Source organism: Leptonychotes weddellii, chromosome 3 (assembly GCF_054177405.1).
Source record: "Leptonychotes weddellii isolate Sample4059 chromosome 3, ASM5417740v2, whole genome shotgun sequence".
Taxonomy (NCBI): domain Eukaryota; kingdom Metazoa; phylum Chordata; class Mammalia; order Carnivora; family Phocidae; genus Leptonychotes; species Leptonychotes weddellii.
In genome coordinates this window covers 58,260,748-58,275,364 of record NC_138371.1, presented here as the reverse complement: position 1 = coordinate 58,275,364, position 14,617 = coordinate 58,260,748, and the positions used below count along the sequence as shown (strand labels likewise).

The 14,617-nt window shown below is 40.4% G+C and overlaps 1 protein-coding gene across 3 annotated transcripts in view; it reads right to left on the bottom strand.

Annotated features, from left to right (window-relative positions):
- The window catches only part of STK39 (serine/threonine kinase 39), a 400,617-nt gene that overhangs the window by 164,162 nt on the left and 221,838 nt on the right, over positions 1-14,617 (bottom strand). For 2 of the 3 annotated variants that reach the window (XM_081814256.1, XM_081814255.1), the window contains 3 exons: positions 10,367-10,429; positions 8,555-8,622; positions 6,660-8,375 (listed from right to left, as the gene is read on the bottom strand). In XM_081814256.1, coding sequence (XP_081670382.1) covers positions 8,234-8,375; positions 8,555-8,622; positions 10,367-10,429 — 273 coding nt within the window. In that variant the 3' untranslated portion in view covers positions 6,660-8,233. Of the gene's footprint in view, positions 1-6,659; positions 8,376-8,554; positions 8,623-10,366; positions 10,430-14,617 lie in introns of those variants that run through there. The other variant, XM_081814257.1, reaches the window with a different exon arrangement.

The following is a 14,617-nucleotide window of genomic DNA, read 5'->3' as shown; positions in this document are numbered from 1 at the left end:
GATAGACATTGGGGAGGGTATGTGCTATGGTGAGCACTGTGAATTGTGTAAGACTGATGAATCACAGATCTGTACCTCTGAAAAAAGATAGTAGGAAGGGAAAAATGAAGGGGGGGAATCTGGGGGGGAGACGAACCATGAGAGACTATGGACTCTGAGAAACAAACTGAGGGTTCTAGAGGGGAGGTGGGTGGGGGGATGGGTTAGCCTGGTGATGGGTATTAAAGAGGGCATGTATTGAATGGAGCACTGAGTGTTATACGCAAACAATGAATCATGGAACACTACATGAAAAACTAATGATGTAATGTATGGTGACTAACATAATAAAATAAAATTTTAAAAAACTAAACAAAACAAAAAAAATTAAAAAAAAGAAGAAATAATTTAAGTTTGATAAGGCCCTTCCCAAAGACCACAGCCTGACACTGCCCTGGATTCAACTTAACCATTACTCTTCTCAAAATTTGGATGTTAAAAAAAAGGAAGAACACTGGTTACCAAGGGAACAAGTAACCCAAAGATAACATTCTGACAAAAGGGTTCCCACCTTCCTTTAACTACCCATAGCTTTTCTTTTTGTCTGTCTCCTTATTGCCTTTATCACTTTCTACCTTGTGTCAGAGTCATTTGAGCGAGGCCTGATCTCTCTGCCTACACGGTAGGCTCTGTGAGTGCAGAAACCCTGTCTCATTCATCTTTGGATTTTCAACAAAGCCGTGCACAAAGAAGGCCATAAATAGGCAGTTTGTTGGCGGCCGGGCGGAAGGCGGGGGGGGGGGGGGTGTTGTACCTGAAAGCATTGCCACAACTGAATACTATACCCACACGATTTAACCTTTGGGGGAAAAATTAATCAAGCCTGCCAACCACTTGACTAGTAAAAATTATGCAATTAACCTGATTTTCCAGGCTAGAGAACCATTTAAGAATTCTAATTCCTCTTGAATGATGATAATGGGGAATTAGAATTCAGACACACTGATGCTAAAACAGTGATCAACATTGTTTTTATCAGCTTCAGCTTTCTTTATGAAATTATGATTTACTAAGTCTATACCAATAGCTCAAGTTCACCTTTTAATAGAGAAATTAAAATAAGTCAAATCAGGCTATATTGTCATGCTGAAGGATTTTTACTGAAATAAATATCCTATTCTAGAGATTATCTTTTCCTACAAGCAGGAAAGTAGTTTCACTGGGGTCTTTAATTGGCCCATCAAGGTGTAATGATACTGCTCCCTAAAAATGAGGTAAATTCATGATGAGCACATGGATGGGCTACCCCATTCCAGAGCACCTATGTATGGCAACTGTCACAGTTGCCTTCCGCAAAACTTTAACTGTAATCCATACGGCTGAGCTGTCAAAGTACAAACAGCATCTACACAAAGGAATTAACAATTTAACTGAAAGGTTTATCATTTTTCCAAATCACTGAGCCTGGTTCTCAAAAACATATGTTTTATGTCAAATACATGACTAATTCTATTTTATGAAAAATATAGTAATGGCAAAATATTTGTACAATCTTCAACTTAAATCAGAAATGATAGTACCATCTATTGACAGTATATAAATTATGAGATGGCCCACTTAACATCTTTCTCCCAGATGCATTTAAGAGGATTTCCTTATGCTGTACCTTGATACTCAAGTTTTTTGATAACACAGGTGACATTACCATATATACAATTGGCAAGAAAACATTTGCATAAAAGTACTCAAAAGAAAAGAAGAAAAATCTACTTTTTTAACTATCTCCAGCATTTAACATCAAGACCTAAAGTCTAACCCTTTTTCCTCAAGCCTTACATTTGGCAGGTCGGTTTTAACAACAAGGTAAAGCAACAGTGTATGTTTTCAAGGAACAAATTAAATTAGCCTTTGCCTCTTTAGTCTTTTGCCTATGACCACCAGAAATGAACAGAGAAACAGGGATTGTAGCTACCATGTATTCCTCTTTTCTTATAGAATGTGACATCTTGAAAAGTAAAATATCTCCCAGTTTCCTACTTACCGAATGAAGGGGAGGCTTACCTGGCATCTTGGGGCTGGGGGTGGGCGGAGGGAGAAGGAAGGCCCACTTCTAGCAGCTAAGTCTGTAAAATGCTACGTAAAAGAAAGTCAGAATGACTTTTTCCAAGAGGTAAGTGGGCAGCTAACCATATAGCATTAGTTAAGGATTGATGAAAGGGCTGCCTGAACTCAAGTCTCTCCCCACTAGCCGGTGGAACACAAGACACATAAATGTTATGCCCAGACGGCCACAGGGAGTAAGGACAAGCACACTATCTCCCAAAACAATAGCCACACAATGGCTAGACCAGTGATTCCCAAAGACAGAGTGAGGGCCTATTTTTGTGTGTATGTGTGTCTATTTATACATATGTACACACATATATCAGAATCTTGATGTGGAAGGAGTGAGAGGGTACAAAAGAAGAAGGCATGGATTCTCTAATCTGATAAACACCCGCCGGAACAATCCTCCAGCTTCGTCTCACATGGGCTGGTTTAGGAGGCAGTTTATCTGGGCCCAGAGAAGGAACAAGCGATCTCGAGTAAATTTCAGATGGGGAATGGGGAATGAAGAAATCGTATGGCGGGCACCAACACTGGGTGGCGGGGCTTTGATCCTTGAGGAGCATGTAACTTTGGAGGTTTCTAAGAGAAGGGCTGGTGGCGAGAGAGGAGGGCAGGTGACTGCCACCTTGCACACAGGGGATCACGGAGGGCAATTCCATGAGCCACATTTGTTTATGATTTAAACAGTGACTCAGGGATGCCTGGGTGGCTCAGTCGGTTAAGAGTCTGCCTTGCCCCTCCCCCTGCTTGTGCTCTCTCACTCTCTGGCAAATAAATAAAATCTTTAAATAAATAAACAAACAGTGACTCCTAGACTCCTCTCATAGGTGTGCTCATAGACTCCTCTATGAATGTTTTTAAATGTTGTGTTTCTGTGTCAATTACAATCACACACGCACGCACACAGATTTATATGCTGGGACATCAGGGCTCAAGCTTCCAGCTCCACTTTATAGTCACAATCACTAGCCTCAAGGGATCGCTGGTGCAACCTGTTCATCCTACCACATTTCCCTAGTAAATTTACTCTCCAGCTCTCCTACACAGTTATCTCCACCTCTCAAACCTCAAACATCTTTCCCCTCTTCACTTTCAACTGATCACACTCCTTATTTTCCTGAGGACATATAAACAACAGAAGAGGACTTCTGCCTTCCCGAATCCAAATGCATCCATCTCCTGGCACGTCGGCCTGCGCTTCCATCATGGTGGCTGCGCTGTCCAACAGGGGGCCTCTCCATTCTTCTAAGACTGACATCTACGCGTGGGCCTGGGTGCCATCCCATCCACCCATCTGAGGACACCAGTCTTACCATGTCCCCTCCCTCATTCCAGGTTTCCTTCCCATTAACTTATACACAAGGCCTTTTTAAAAAGGACTCCTTTCACCCCATGTTTTCGTTGGGCTATCACCCCATTTCTCTGCTCTCCTGGACGGTACCTTTCTGTTACGTTATCTCTACTAACAAGTAACGTATTCTTGCTAGCTTGTGTTCTCTCTTAACACTCTGTCCCGAATCCAGTTCAGCCAGGATTCTGTCCCCAACACTCCACCGAAACAACTCTTGCCAAGGTCAAGAATGCGCTGCATTTTGCCAAATACAATGTGATTTCTTGGTTCCCACTGTACTTGATGAAGAGCAACTCCTGCAGCTTTTTACTCCTCCTTTCTTGAGACATTTCCTCTGGTTGGTTTATAGGACCATGCTCTCCTCTACCCCACCAGGCTCTCCTTAGCAATCTGTTGATGGCTCTGCATCCACGTACCACCTGAGAGTGTGCCAGACGACTTGTCTTCACTCACTCCTACATGATTTCATCTAATTTCATAGTTTTAAGTACCATATGTGCCAACAGTCTCAAATTAGTACCTCTAGCCCAGAACTAGATCTCCTGTGACATCTAGACTCGTGCACCCAAAGGCCTACTTGACACCACACCCACGTCATCCACTAGATAACCCAAGCTCACTACTTCTAGAATTTAATTCTTGATTCCACCCAAACCTGGACCTCCACCTCTCTTCCCCTCCATTCATCCATATTTTCAGGCCCAAACCTTGAGCAATCTTTGAATTCTCATCTCCATCCAGAATTCAATAATTACTTGCCACCTCCATTATTCCCTGGCCTGGTCCAGATCACATCACAGCTCTCTGCATGGCTACAATAGCCTGCCAAGGGGCTCTGCGCTTCCACCCTAAATGGTCCCTGGATGGTCTATGCTCCATAATTCAATCACAGTGGTTGTAAAATGTAACTCAGATATGCTCACAAATTTCCAGTGATTTCCAACCTACTAACAGTGAAGTCCAAAGTCCTCAGCACAGGCTACATGGCCCTACAGGATTCAGCCCCTGCTAACTCTCTGACCTGATCTCCTACCCCTTTGGTCACACTGTTTCCCTGGCTGTTTTTATAATTGCTTATAACATGCTTCCTGCTCAGAATCTTTGCAATCACTGTTTGCTCTGCCTGGAACTCTCTGGCTGCAAATAATCTCATGGCTTGGGTGTCTGCTCAAATACTACTTTATTTAGAGAGCCCTTTTGTGGTAGGCAGAACTCTATGATGGTCTCCAATACCGCTGTCCCCTGGTGTACATGCCCTGCATAATCCTCTCCCCTGGGTGTGAACGAGACCTTTAAATATGATGGGCTATCACTCCCATGATTAAGTTACTTGATATAGCAAAGGTAAAGGGATTTTGTAGATGTAATTAAAGTTCCAAAGCAGTTGATTTTGACTTAATAAAAAAGGAGATTAATGTAGATGGAACTGGCTTAATCCAGTGGGAAACCTTTAACAGAGGGACTGAGCCCTTGAGGAGGAGGGGAGATGGTTTCCTCCTACCCTTGGGGGAAAAAAAAAAAAAAAAAAAGCAAAGTCCTGTTGTGAACTGTGTCTGTGGTGAGTGGCCTGTAGGAGCCAAAGACCTCAGTCCACAACTGCCAGGAACTGAACTCTGCCAAAACCCAAATTAGCTGGTAGAAGACCTCAAGCTCCAGATGAGCATGCCTTAACTGCAGTGTTGTGAGACACAGGAGAGAGCCCATCTAAGCTGTGCCCAGACTTCCGACCTACAGAAATGGAGAGAATAAACGGCTGTTGTTGTACGCCCCGAAATTTGTGCTAACTTATTACACAACAGTAGAAATCTACTATGCCTTCTTTAATATAAAATAGCACCCCCATACTTTCTATGCTCCTGATAGATTTTCCTTCAGGGAACTTGATTAATCATGTAAGGAATATGAATATTTGAATATTTCCTTTCCCCACCTCTAGAATGTAAGTTCCTAGAAGGCAAGAAATTTAAATTCATCTTTTTTTTTCCCCCGGTTGCATTACAGCACCTAGAACAGCGCCATGCACATAGCAGATGCTCAATAAATACTTCCAGAGTGAATGGATTTGCTGCTTACATTTATGTCAGCACAGGGTGACCACAAAAACTTAATAGCATTTAACTTTTCATTTTAAAAGGTTATTTCTCAAAGTAGAAGGATTGCCCTTAGAGGAAACCAACTATACATTTTTGGGAGATTCAGGAGTTCTCAAAAATGAAAAAAACCAAAAAAACCCCAAAAAACTGGTTTAAATGAATACCTTGAAAACATTTAGGGGAAAAAAATTTATATAATCAGGCACGAACATATATTCACCAAAAGTCATATTAAAATTCATTTCTAGAAATAAAATTCATTTCTATTTTTTGGAAGTGTTTCTAGGTGGTTAGATTCAGAAAAAAAAATCATTGATATCTCAATTTCAGTAACATTTTTAATGGATCCTTTTAGGATATCCCTCTGAGTAGTTAGTTAAATGTCCACTAAAAAGCAGTAAAGTCAATAGGATTTGTTTCTGGTTGAGCAACTAAACCAAAAAATACTGATTATTAAAAGCCATGCAAAAAGTGATTGGTTTCTAACAGATGCCAGAAGCCTCTGTTCTACTTGAACTGTTGAACATGTTAAATCAATGTTGTAGATAAAGATGTAAAAGACAGGTTCATCAGATGGGCAACTGACATATATCCAAACATTATAACTAATACGCCACACTGACAATCATGAGTGAAATATGGGCAGGGGATGGAAGGGGGAAGCAAGCAATGGGTCAAAACCAACAGGTTCACTATTACAGTGACAAATGTTAAGACATATAGAATGAGTTTTAAAACACAAGTTGCCATTCAAATTAAGCTGGATAGCCCTTCAAGTGGAAATAACAAAATCAGAGGCTTTGTTTGGCTGTTAGGTCATGCTAGATCAGTCACCAAAGTGCATGGCTATTTCAAAGGGAATGGAAATTTAGGCTGATTTAGGAGAAATATGGAGTGTAAACAGAGAAGAAAAAATCACATAATCTCACTATTGGACTCTAGCCTGCTAAGGCCACATCTGGAAGCCTGCATTTAAATATGGCTGTTACAACATTAAACTGGAAAACGACTCCATGAAGAAAGTTCTGAGGTCAAATGGGTTTTAGAGTAAACTAACTTACATTCCTCCCCTGCAGAACATCTTAGAACCTTTAATATGTTAATATTCCTTGTGATTTTCAAAATAGTGTGTGTGTGTGTGTGTGTGTGTGTGTGTGTACAGATAGATGGGCACTATGCACTGTCTCTTAGCTTATTTGAAGGTGGAAGATAGGACCAGGGATCTAAGCCACAAACTCAGGAAGAAACCACATAGGCCGACGAGGAACAAGGTAACAAAAGCAGGTGCAGACTACATGTCAATAAAAGATCGTGAGGATATAGAACAATATGACGAGAAGCAAGGCCACTTGCACTGTTTTTCCTAGGAAAAAGGAACAAGTCTTGTAAAACTACAAATGGCTCTCAGAAAAACAAGGGGATGCACTTCTTCTATATTGTTCTAGTACCTAAAGCAAAACAGTCTCTGGAGGTAAGGCTCAGGAATATGTATGTGTTTTAAAACACTCTCCAGAAGAATTTAATCCAGAGAACCTGGTATCTGCTCTGAGGGTCAGAATTGGAGCCCAGATAGGAAGATCAGTTGAATCTCAAGGAAGAAGGTGAACCATAACAAAGCGTTTTAGTATCATAGGAGTGATTCACGGAAAAAGAGCTCAAGTATGCACAGAGGCGAAATAGATATCCAGCACACCACTAAAGAAAAAATTCCTGCATATGTCAAGGAGGAGACTGGATGATGGGACTCTAAAGGTCACTCCCAACACTGCACACTCAAGTGCGCTGGATGGTAACCTCCACGGTCTCGCTCACGACTGTATCTCAGGAGCAAACACGGAGCCCGGCACAGTGGTTTTATCACAAATATTGGTGGAATGAATAAATGAACAAGTGAAAAATAAAAGTGGTATCTGGTTCCAAAGTCAAACGAGAAAGGAATGGGCCATTTCATTCTTTGGAGATCACTAAATATGCATAATTATGAATCATAATCAAGGCTACTTTCAAAAATAAGGAAAATGGTCTTTGTAATAATTTCACTTCTTGACTGGGAAATCATCTCTGAATTAAATCACACCAAAGCTTGCTGTGCAGTTCCCCTGGTAAGCATGTGAAAACACACCGCAGATTGTAAATGACCATCAGAAGTAAGGGGTGATTATGCCGACGATTATCTACCCTGACAGACTAAACTAACTCAGACAACTGGAAACTAACCTTGAAAATGAATCCGCTTTTTATAGCCATGGCTCTGAAAATGGACCATCAGCCATGTGTTTTATTTGTTTAATTGTCAAAGGAGAACATATGTGTAACTTATTTTAAAACACCTTCCACAATGTGACAGTATCCTGATTGACCTGGTGGGTGAAGCTGTTTATAATTAAGTGGAAGCAAGTATGTCTTCAGACACCATATTCTTAACAAAGAATACACAACAAGATGGACCTTACAGTTTAGAAATTCATGAAACAGAAAGAACTTTCATTCACTAGATACAAAGTCGACGCTGTCAGGCACCATATTTGTATCCATTTCCTAGAAGACTGAGGGTTCTTTCAAAATACATCTGTCATTTAGCCACAGTAGCTGATCAAACCTGCCACTGAAAAATGTTCTGAACAGGCAACTTGTAGAACAAGCATGGTTTATTTCTGTCAGACTGACTGCCGAAGTGTGAAAGAAACTCATTAAAAATCTCTTACTGTGATCTTACATTGTAAAAAATATTTTTTAAAAAAAAGGAAAAGCCCAAGAAAGAAAAGGCAAGGAAAAAAAAAACCTTAATGAAGGGTACACTGAGCCTGCAGACACACTCATCTGGTGCTTTCTTTCTTATTCTTCTGTGGTAAGCAATTAGAAAAGAGCAATTAGTCCTCAGAACACAGCATACACACTAGCTGTTTGGTGAAATCATGTAAGTTAACAATTTTATTTTATGCTAATATTATGAAAACTTAATGAAGGAGATAAGAACATTGTACTATAGGAAAAGCAATACAAAATAAACAGTATTATTTACCTTAATCTTAAAACGAGGTTCACAGCGCAAGAAGCTTCTCTATAGTCTTCGCTAGCATTGGGTAGGCCCTTTAAAAACAAAACCGCAAAAAAACAAATTAATAAAATCATGACACCCCTTGATTCACATGCCCCTTTCTTTCTGGAAATTTCCAAACTAGGTCTTTATACACATGGCAGGTCCTGTTTGGCCACGTAACAGCTCTCTGTGAAGGTTGGAACGATGCCTAATTCCCATCCCAGTTGCAGAGCCAAATGTTTCAAATAGAAAACCCCACTGTAGGGTGGGTCCTATGAACAAGTGGCATAAGCTGCAGCAAGGCCAAAGAAGCAGGGTCAGCCATCTTAAAGGAGCATCCCTTAAGCTGAGCCATTGCCTGTACCCACTGGGATTTGGTGACGCACAAAAGCCGGGCACCTTAAACCTTAGGAGGCAGAGGAAGGTGGGATCCAGTAGGGATCTTCCCTGCCTTTCTCACCTACAACCTATTTCCTTAAATACAGATCATCAACCACAAATGCCTGTACTCCACAGGCCCTCCCTACTCCTACGAATCCCTGGACATGAGGAGACCTTCCTGCTGGAGTAGAAAGAGAGAGATTTCGGGTCAAGGCTTGGCTCTGCCACTGACCAAATGTGCAATCACGAGCAAGTCATTCTTTGAACCTATTTTCCCACTTACAAAATGGGGATAATACCGGTCTCAAAAGTTTGCTGGAAGAACAAATAGTATATATGAAAATGACTTATCAACTATAATGTGTTACATAATACTAGTTATCCTAATCCCCTTTCCTGTTTCCCTTATTCTATTTGCCTTCTGACAAATTATTATTCCTAACTTGCCTTTTGTCACTCAACCGGTCCTCACAATTTATCTCAAGTTGTTTTACGGAGTTGCCTGATTCAGAGTAAAAAGACCTAAACTGAATCCCGGCTCTGACTAGTTCTATAACCTTGTTCTATAACCTTGCATGAACCATTTAACCTCTGCACGTCTATGCTTCCTCGGCTATAAAATAAGGGCCAAGGACTAGTTGTCTGATCTCAAACAGGCTTCCTGCAACCATAAAATCCTATCACTCTCTCCTCAGTTTACAGCTGCTTTCAGAAAACACACATCAGGTAGGATGAAAATGAGTTTATCGATGGATATGCATATCTGGGGGGCAGAGTTGTGATCCCAAGGCTGGTGATGCTTGATAGTATAACGATTTTAGAGCAAAAGGGCTTGCCTATTAATTATACAGCAAAACCAGAATGGTGGCCTGCATCCTGGTACTATGTCCCTCCCCTGTGTTGCTCAGCACCCTGCATCAGCACCCAACACGACTCACGGCGCATGTTTTCCATCATGTAACTTTTAATATAAATAAATTTCACAGTCCCGGACTTTTATTTTTACAAGGCAAGTTGTAGAGATAAATTGGCCTATAAAATTCAATGGTAAAAGAATTATGAAAACAAGTTGTAGAAATCCAACCGAGAGCCAAAAAGAAAAAAAAGTATCAATTAAGTCTACAGTTCGTGGCTAGAATCTAACAGAATGGGGAGTCATTTTCTTTCCTTTTCTGATTTCACACCGTACCAACAATTTCAGAAGCACTGTGGTAATCAATCCTTGCTCTTGAACCTATCATTTAAAGGTTGGAGGTCCTGAAAATCATGGTCAATAGTAACAGTACTCTTTTCTCCACACCTATTAAAAAAAAGAGTTTACAAGCCTCCAATTTTGATGGACTGCCCTGAAACTGTCTATCTTCCGAAAATGTTGGTTTTCCTAAAAATAGGTCTACTGGTGGAGAAACGTACCTGAGAGTCCTGCACAGAGAGGGACTGTATCTGCTCGGGTATACGGCTGGCATTCACCGCCATCTGTCAAGAGACACACCGTTATAGCACTTAAGGAAACCAAAATGAGCAGTAAGGTCAGCGTGCTTACACCAAGTCCCTATTATCAGAGACAATTTTGCATAAGTAATTTTAAATTGTTTTTTTCCCCCAAACTGTGGTCCTTTGACACCCTTCATGGGAATCACCTAGGATGCACAGTAAAGTTTTCTGGGCCCTGCCTAGCCTAGGATTCAGAATTTCACAGAGACAAGAGAGAATGTGTATCCTTAACAAGCGCCCTGGGTGATCCTTATGCTTTCAGAGAGCCACCAAGCTAAAGTGAAAAGGCGGGGACTATTTGGTAGTTTAAATCTGCTCTAGGGCCATCTGTTCTTGTCACAGAATTTTGCCTAAAGTTAAAGGTCCCCAACGAAAGGATGTTAGGATTAGTAACCTTTAACCATGACTTGACCTTTAATCATTACTTGGAACAATTTTTTCCCTGGATTTAAAAAATACGTAAGGGTAGCTGGACTTTCAAGACACATTTCCCCAAAAGCAAAGCCAAAGCGATAGGTTATTTTTTTCTCTTGAGTTGGAAATCCAACCCTAATGTGATACTAAACGTATTTTTGCCTCAAGCTTTACTTTTGTGAACTCTGCCTTCAAAACAAAACTGAAAAGACCAAAAAGAAAAAAAAAAACTAGAAGAGGAGCAGCAATGAAAATGAAAAGTACGTATTATTTTCTAAAACTACTATCAACTCTAAAATAATCAGAAGTCATCAGAAATTTCTCACAGCAAGTTTTAAGACGTAAAATTCTTACTCTCTGGGCTTCCCCAAAATAACTACGTTAGTAATGAAGTAATAAGGGGAAGCGTACTAATGTATCTGTAATTTACTTTGAAATGCATTAAAAAATGAAGATGGACTGATGGAGGATGTACACATGATAAATGTATGATAAAGTATAGTAATGGTAGGATCTAGGTGTAGGTATGTGCATGTTCACTATAAAATACTTTTACTGTTGCTATATATTTGAAAATTTTCATAGTAAAATATTGGGGGGAAATGAATAAGCAACCTGCATTCTTTAACCAGTCAGAGGACCTGGGCCTACACCAAATGATCTCTTGTAAAGAATCCTTCAGGCTGACTGATCCCATGATCTCAATTAAGGTTTGAGATACAACCAAAAGCTATATCAGCACTTACAGAATATTCTACCTCTAGTCAAAAGACTACTCTAAACTGAAAAACCTTAACGGCATTTACTAGAGATGAAAACCTCTCTTCCTCCTAAGGAGGTTCCCCTCTCCTCCCCTGCTCCCTTATTCCTGGGCCATCATCAGGATGGAGAGCTAGTTAACTAGACTGGGGGCTGGATCCCCAAGGACCCTATGCAACCTCACTCTGTAGTGCAGCCCTGCAGGTAATGAAGAGACCAGCCTCTGGCTCTCAAAGGTACAAAAGCGATACAGGGGATTCCTCAGGAAAATATAGAGAGATGCACAGGAGGGGTGGAGAGCGAAGTTTCTTGCGCAAAACATCTTCCTTGACAACCAACTCCAGTCACCCAAATTCTACCATTATGGGTGAACATTTTTAAATATAAAAACTTACAAGAAAGCTAACATATTAAGCAGGTGTTATTCATCACCAATATAAATTTGCTTACTGGAATTTTTTTGTTTGTTTTTAAACAGTTTGTTATAAGAGGGAATGGGGGTTTTCATAGAAGGGGAAGAGAAGAACACAGGATACCACCCTGGAAATAGGCCTCTGAGACTGGGCGAAAGAGGGAAAGATCCCAGAATAGAGAAAAGAAAGGGACAATGTCTGCTAATTCTCCACAAGGCTCTGCCTAATCTTCTCCTTTTCTATTTTTAAAATTACTGTGGCAAAAAATAAAAATAAAAAATAAAATAACTGTGGCTAACTAAATGCAGTGTGTTATCCTAGATTGGATCCTGGGCCAAAATAAAGGATATTAGTGGGCAACCTAGAGCAATACGAACACGGTCTGTGGTTTAGCTGATGGTAATGTAGTACTTTTGTTTCTTAGTTGTGACAAATGAACCAGGCTCACACAAAATGGAACAGTGGGTGAAGAGTGTATGGGAACTTTGTACTATCTTTGTCACTTTTCTCGAAATCTAAAATTATTGCAAAATAGGTTTTCAGAAATACAGAAGATTTCTGATGACAAATCTAATGTTTATGACAAAAAGTCAGAAAGCCGGTCACCGGAAATAAGAACATCTTTTAGAAAATGGTGGCAGGAAAGTATGGAGTCAAAGCCATCTGTGGTGACAAAGCCATGCATAATAAATTTGGAGGCAGAAATTAAATCTGTGCCTCCATCTACCAATGGATATAATACAAACATGTATAAGAGCTGACAGGCATTTGGAAAACACAATGTCCTCAGAAATACACTAAAAAAGGCAAACGGCAGTTCTAACAATCAGGCAATAGCAATGAGTCAACATAAGCAATAAATTTAGCTTTCACATTGTGACGAACCTCTAGTAAAATTAACTCAACCTAAATCCACACCCAATTTATTTTCTCCTCAGAGCAAAATACCAGAGTCAGGAAACGTTTTCACAATTAACCTCGCCTAGATTCTGTAATAAAATTCTTCAACATAGCTCTTATGGGTTGTCGAGGGCCTCGGTCAACAAACCTTCCCACCTGGCGATTTCTGATAGGTATTTAAAACAAATCTTCAGAAATTTTGAGCACACAATCTCCCTGGATTTCAGTGTGGCCTTCCGGAGTCAGAGCAAGCGGTGTGGTTTTCCTAGCCAGTGGTTCTTGATCCTAGCCATGTATCAGAATCACATCAGCAGCTTTCTAAAAATCTGGGTTGCCTGGACATCACCCCCAACTCCCAAATCACAATTTGAGGGCTGGCTCTAGGCATCTGCATTTTTAAAGCTTTCGGTTTTTCTGTTGTGCAGCCAAGGTTGCAAACCATTTGTTTTCATGCCTAACAGAGGGGCTGGGGTAAAAATAACGCTTCCTTAGTAGAAGCCTTAGCAAATGTCTCCCTCGGTTAAAGGAAACCCAAAGAAAGTGGGAATGTAAAGATAAAGGCAATTTTACTTTTATATAGAAAATTAGGATATAAAGCAAAACCAATTTTAAAAATTATAAACATGTATTATTTTCAGAATCTGACAAAAACAGATTCCCAAATCATGGGTCAAAAAGAAGATCAATTATGAGGTAATAGCTGAAAAGTTTCCTATAAGATAGGATGGCATATAGACTAGGAAACCCCACCTAAGGAAGCCAGTCTTGCAAATACCTCCCCCGACCCCCACCTCCAAAGAGATGAGAAGCAGAGAGCCTGCTTTATATAATTCCCACAATGCCACAGTACCTAACACTGCTTCATGTAAAAATCAGGCACAGATTAGGGCGCCTGGGTGGCTCAGTCGTTAAGCGTCTGCCTTCAGCTCAGGTCATGATTCCGGGGTCCTGGGATCGAGCCCCACATCGGGCTCCCTGCTCAGCAGGAAGCCTGCTTCTCGCTCTCCCACTCCCCCTGCTTGTGTTCCTGCTCTCGCTATCTCTCTCTCTCTGTCAAATAAATAAATAAAATCTTAAAAAAAAAAAAAATCAGGCACAGATTAAATATTTGCTCAATTAACTTCATTATTAATACTATTGTTACATTAACAATATAGTCACCTTTAAGTCACCACTGGTTTTCACCATCCAAGTGGAATATTATAATAAATAAATGAAATGAGCATGAATTATCTACTTACTATAAACTATGAATTACTAGTAGGCTGTAACCAATACTTGGCAAGGCTATTTCTAAAACATCAGGTTAGGAACACAGGAGGACCAATTTTTCTATGGGATTGGCTATGAATCTCAAGACAAGCGGTGTAATTCTGGCACTTTCCAGGTTACACTGGAAATTCTCTTGGATTTAAGAGGATGTCCAAATACGGCCGAGTATCAGGCACACCTTCCCAAGGCCCCTCTAACAAACATCCCACCCTGACCTCCTTAATCTTCAACAAATGCTATAATACCTGGACATTCTGCCTTATACTTCCTAGGGAAGCCAAATTGGCCTTTACAAATTAAGCATCTAAAACACTCCCTCCTTTATTGAAGCATCTTATTCTGTCTCAACGTGGAACTACCAAGTAGGGCTCCCGTCTCTGAACTTCAGCTCGATTATGTAACATTCTGATTT